We start from the raw sequence: 6,000 nt of genomic DNA, 5'->3' as shown, positions 1-6,000 counted from the left end.
TAAACATAACTTAAGCACGTAAAAACTTTGTCAAACACTGATCTCATTAAACATTAAACTTAATACAATATATTTCATACTCTAATATCTTGGTACAAGATAATTTGAAATATAAAACATCTCATTACAACATAAAACCGAAAGCCCTGATTATCTTATAAAAACTAAGTCATTAGAGGATTTAAAGGTAGAACAAAGTTTGAGGTCGCCTCAACATCATCTGCTTTAGAAATCATCTCATTATTAGAAGCCTCCTCAGAACTTTCCATTTGAGACTCTCTCACTAACTCCTCATCCTTTACATCTTTCAATACATTGAATTTCTCTAAATTTATATTAGAGGTGAATAAACCAAGTTGGCGGAGAGCGTTTTTGAAGCCATCTTCATGACCTATCATGAATGCTTGTTGCAGCTGCAACACATGCTCAACACTAATCTTTTTTGTTTCTTTCTTTTGATCAACAAGTTGTGTTTGTAGTTTGGAAGTCTATTGATCGACCAAATCTCTCTCTTTTAGCATATTATTCTCTCTCTAACTCCAAAGCTTTCTTCTTTTCTTCCTAAGCAGTTAGTTAATCATTTAAGGCCTTGACAATGTTCTTGGTTTCTGCTAAGTCCTTAACTGCAAAATAGAAATTCATGTTCATACTTTTAATTTCCTTAACAAGCTTTTCGTTTTCTACAACCTTCATGGAAACCATCTTCTCATGGTCAATAATTTTATTTTGAAGACCCTTAATGATCTCAATCTTTCTAATCATAAATGAGTTTTTCTCATTGAGGGCTTTGACCAATTTCCTCTTATCCTCCAAACTAGCCATGAACTTTGTTTCCATGTCAACATATTTGTTCCTCCAATGATAGATGGCAACAACAGATCTGTAAAGAAAGACTTATATAGAATCCAAGTTGTTGTCGGCTCCAATGAAGTCCATCATCTCAGAGTCAATCTTTGTAAGTAGTCTATCAGTGATGATGAACTCAGATCCCTTGATGTTGACATCCCATAACGAAGGAAGATCATGAGTTACAGTTACATGATCAACCATATGTAGAGGGCCTTGATGATGTTGGATCACATACCTCCACTTCGCTTTTCAGACGAAGTATTTTGAGGAACATTTTTTTCACCTAAGGACATGATTCTACTTTCAAAAACAAACATGCAAGGTATAAAAGTAAATGTATGCAAAAGTAACATGATTAAAAACTCACTACCTTATGGATTAGGTGGAGTTGTAGTAGTTGACTTCTCCATGTGCTTGTTACTAACATCAACATTAGTGATCGGCTCCTCATTGTTTTGTGGGTGGATCACATCAACATTCCTACCTTTAGTAGTAGGCTCTTCCACATTCAAAGTCTTCTTCTTGCAAACCTCTTGTTGTTTTCTACCTTTCTCTTTTTCTAGAGAACATCACTTATCCATCACTACGACCTTGGCAGTTTTAGACTGTTGTTTGATTTTGTCACTTGGTTGATCGACCTCAATAGCAATTGTCTTCCTCTTCTTAGGCTTCACTAGGTCAACAAGTGTTGGTGGTATGTTGGGATTCTAAGATTCCAGAAGCCTGAATCATCTTGAAATTGAAACCTTTCATGATTCCTGTGCATTGCAAAAAGATTTTTTTAAAAAAAATAAGTTAGTAACAACTCTAATCTACACCAATATTCAAAACTTAATAAAAGCTTACCCTCTAAAGCTTTTTCAACATCGCCACTATAAGGCAAGTTAAGGACTACCTTGATATTCATTCTCCTTGGAAACTCCATAATTATGTTAATATCTCACCTATCCTTGGGAGATAGTAATAGCCTTTCCTAAGATTTAAACCTTTACAGAATTCTTGCCAATAAAAGGGAAATCTCCTAGTTTCTCCATCAAATTTATTGAAAAGACTTGTGCGGTCGGGATAAATTGGGTTCAATTTAATCTTATGAAAACGAGTCTTGAATTTCTTCTTAGAGGAGTTGAACAAGGTGAACAAAGACCCATGTGCACCTGTCATGGAAACCCACCCAACCTTCCCTGACTTGCCTAAACCCAATAAAAGTACAAAAATTTGTTGACAATGGAAGTGATATTAAAATAATAGCAAAGAGTTAAAAATGCCTTTGTAAAGGTCCAACTATTTGGATGGAGTAGAGTAGGAGTAACATTCATCTTGGTTAAAACCTCACACTCAAAATAAATAAAAAGTAAAGATATGTCCAAATCCTTGAACATATCTTCACACACATAAGTAAAGTCGGGTTGGCCTTTACTAGCACCGAGAAAAACTCGTTTACTCAGAAGACAATGATCACCAATAACATAGTCAAAATTATTGTGATAAGTTAGGTTTATCCTATATTTAAGGTATGTAATGGATTTGATATTTTGAAGGATAGAAAAATAAATCTCAACCTCACAAGTGACCGTGTACTCAAGAAGAGTGATAGAGGGAACTCCTTTTTGTCCCCGATGCTTAGAATCATCTTTATCTTTATTCTTTTTGGTTTTTTTAGTCTTTTACTTTTACAAGAGGACCTACAATATCTATCCCCCCCCCCCCCCCCCTCCCCGTCACCACCTCTGGCAGCCTCATCCATTTTCCTAAATGGCTCAAAGACATCAATTAAAAAACCCCCCATGTAAGGATCAACCAAAGTCGGTCCAACTCATTTCTTTGGATATGTGTGTGTGATAGACCATCCTGATCGACCACATATTAATCTCGTACTCAAAGTCCTAATGCCAAACAACACCCGACTAATGACTTCATGTCGCCTCGCTGGCATAACTCATGTTGTCTTTAAGCTCTTTCATCTTCATGAACGTCGTCCACACAACATCCTCGTGAATGTCATGGGCAATTACTACCTCGGATGCTGCGATGCTGCCTTCTCCTATAAGAGGATAGACCACGAATGTATGTAGATGGAAGACACATCCTATTCACCATACTCACCCAAAACAAGCACTGTATCTCTTTTTAGATACTCTACCCACCATTGAAAAAGGAGGTCGGAAGGACGGAAATAGACTACTCGCAGACCTAGACTTAACAAAATCTGATGATAACATTATCTATTAGAATAATTGTTACATTTGAGTGAATGAGAGAAAAAGTCTTTAAAAAATAAATTTATTTACTAAATGATATTATCAGTTTATTATAAAGCGTACTTTCTGAGTTTATGTATGTTCACTCTTCACATTACTCATGGATTTTGTAACATTTTTACACAAAATTATGCGCTTTGACGATGTAAATATTATGATAGTTTTTAGAAAACTAGAACTAATGAAATTAAGACTGGAACATACGAATTTTGCTCTTACGTGAATGTGTTTATCAATAATTAAAGTTTGTGAACCCTACTTGATTTTTTTATAGCTTTTCACTTTTCTAACGTGAAGGCAAAGCCACCGGTCACCGGCCTGCGATGTTGCAATTATTATTCTTCCTATCATTTATTAACATCAATATTGTGCAAAAGAAATTAAAGAATTAGAAATAGTAGCAGCTTTCAACCAGAAAGAAGGTGAATGACAATTGAAATGTTTTTCAAATTTTTTAATTTACAATGACAACGCAACCACATAACAATGACCCACCAAACTCACCCACTCACCCACCGCCTTTTACGGGTCAATGATCCGACCCGCGTTTCGCATCCGTTATCCATCACCACCAACTTGATAAACACGAAATTACCATAACACCCTTCGTTCATTCGTTTCAGATCTTGTCGAGCTTCTCGCCCTTCACCACCGGATTCGCCTTCGCGATCTGCTCTCTCCCCATCCCCTTGAAGTCGAACTCGCACGCGTGCTGCTCCGGGTAACGGTGGGTCCCGCACAGCATCATCCCGCACCGACACTTGAACCCTGTGAGCCCCACGCGCCGCCTGCACGTCATACACCGGTTCTGCTGCGGCGCCTTAACCTCCTCCGACTCGCGTGGCGCGTCATCAACCACCGCCGATGACGGATCTACCGCGGCCGAAGAAGAAGACGACGGCTGAGAAATCACCGCCGGTGGCGGTGAAGGAACCAGCGACTGATTGAGAACCATCTTGGCGTTGGAAGATTGCTGCTCCTTGAGCTGGAAATCGCGGTAGCACTTGGAGCACATATTCTGCGTGGCAGGGCTGCCAAAGAAACCGCAATTGTTGGCGCAGAAGCGCGGTGCCTGGCATCTGTGTTCTTCCGCCATATTTTTCCCTCGATACCTGAAACGAGACCGGAAGCGATCCACCGGTGAGATCACAAATTTCAAAACCCTAAAATAAAAGCAGAGAAAACAGAAAAAAGAAAGAAAGATTGAGATTTGTATTGTTATTACCGTTAGGGAGAAAGATGAAAGAAGAGGATGACTAAGGTTATGGAAATGGAAAATCGAGGAAGAAATGAAAAGGGGGAAAGGGAGAGGTTGGTGGTTATAAGGGAAAGAAAAGAAAGGGAAGCAATCTAGAATTTGAAGGAAAGTCTCAAAGAAAAGAACCTCCACACGCACACGACACACCAACGAAACGAAAATTCCAGATACGCTTTCTTCTTCTCTCTATCTAATTTTCTTTTCTCGGTTATTTTGGGTTTTCTATTTGTTTGTTTGTATTCTGTAACCAAACGGAGCGCAACAACGCGTCTATTGTTACGCGTTAGCGAAACGGTCTTTTTAAGGACGCTCTTTCTCTCTCTAGGTTAGCCGTATGGGGTCTTGATTCGGTATCTTCTCGAAGCCGTTTACGCTACGCTACTTCTTTTTCTCACATTATTAATTGTTATTTATTAATCACTCTATTATGCTCCTCGGTTATTGTTTAGACAAAGTAAAAATTATTTATTTGTTGAATTTTAAAGAAAATATTGAATAATTTTGTGATATATTTTTTTTTACTAATATCGCTCAAATGAAAATTAATGAATCATTTATTCTTTCTGTATATTATACTCATCACTAAGCATGGATTAAAAGTAATCTTGAGAAAAAATATCTAATGCAGTATTAAATTTTTAAAACAATATATATTTTAAATTTTTTTTTTCAAAAGAATCATATAATCTGAAATGTAAAAATATATTTTAATAATTAAAAACAAGTGTTTCAAATAAAAGAAAGGAAACATGGTTTGTATTCCTAGGATTGAGAGTAAGGGATCTATTAGATTAGGATTTTAAAAAGATTGTTTTAGTATAAAAAAATTTCTTGTGAATTTTTAAAAAATTGTAAAAATATAATAACTTTTAAGATTTCTTTTAAAAGACTTTTATAATTATGATTTTGTAGTTTAGATTTAATGAATTCATAAAATATAAATTCATACAATTTGAAAGGTCATCATGAATTTATTTTTATTATTTAAAAATAATTGAATATCTCAAAACTTTTAGCAGAAAGATCTTTTAAAAAAATTCTTTAAAATCATAATTAAATACATTCTGAACCTTTTTGCTTTTCCTAATTGTTGTAATTAGGTAGCGACATTAATCAATGATTTGTCTTAAAATTATTTGTTCTTTATTTTAAAATTGAAATAATTAAGCAGCAGGCCAATTTGGACCGGTTGGACGGTGAAACATACGGCGCCGCGCGGATAAAGTCAGAATCCACCGGATATGAAGCATAAGCGTTCTGAGCCGTGGATTCGTTCATTTCTTTATTAAAAAATAAAAAAAAGAAAATGGTTTGACATTACGGATGCATTGTATAGTGTATACAAGTCATTTGAAATTGACAAGTCGAATGTTGTTTGCCTCGGAAAATGGTTCTTAAACATATCATTATTGTCAACTGGGTGATGTGACCCCATTTTACACACTCAAACGAGCAAACAAAAGAGGTGACAAAATACAAAAGAGGTGCTACCAACAATACTAGAGACTAGGTATAAATTTAACCGATATAGTACATGAGGTGAATTTTAAATTTTTAACCATGCCTTTTTTTATTTAATTATGTTTTTCTTTTAACTATTAGTAGTAGAAAGTTATATATTTAATGTGGGTTTGA

General features: G+C 35.8%; 1 protein-coding gene and 1 long non-coding RNA gene across 2 annotated transcripts; both read right to left on the bottom strand.

Annotated features, from left to right (window-relative positions):
- Positions 1 to 46: 46 nt before the first annotated feature.
- Positions 47 to 2,560, bottom strand: LOC121173208 (uncharacterized). The gene is made up of 2 exons (XR_005887625.1): positions 1,220 to 2,560; positions 47 to 1,132 (listed from the first exon to the last, which is right to left on the bottom strand). It is a non-coding gene; the product is annotated as an uncharacterized lncRNA (long non-coding RNA).
- Positions 2,561 to 3,512: 952 nt separating this feature from the next.
- On the bottom strand, positions 3,513 to 5,688 carry LOC100807363 (zinc finger A20 and AN1 domain-containing stress-associated protein 3). The gene is made up of 2 exons (XM_003540193.5): positions 4,333 to 5,688; positions 3,513 to 4,219 (listed from the first exon to the last, which is right to left on the bottom strand). The coding sequence occupies exon 2, from the start codon at positions 4,201 to 4,203 to the stop codon at positions 3,727 to 3,729; it is 477 nt and encodes a 158-aa protein (XP_003540241.1). The 5' UTR covers positions 4,204 to 4,219; positions 4,333 to 5,688; the 3' UTR covers positions 3,513 to 3,726.
- Between the last annotated feature and the right edge of the window lie 312 nt (positions 5,689 to 6,000).

The sequence above is a fragment of the Glycine max genome, chromosome 12 (genome assembly GCF_000004515.6).
Source record: "Glycine max cultivar Williams 82 chromosome 12, Glycine_max_v4.0, whole genome shotgun sequence".
Lineage (NCBI taxonomy): Eukaryota > Viridiplantae > Streptophyta > Magnoliopsida > Fabales > Fabaceae > Glycine > Glycine max.
This window is presented reverse-complemented; position numbering and strand designations above follow the sequence as displayed.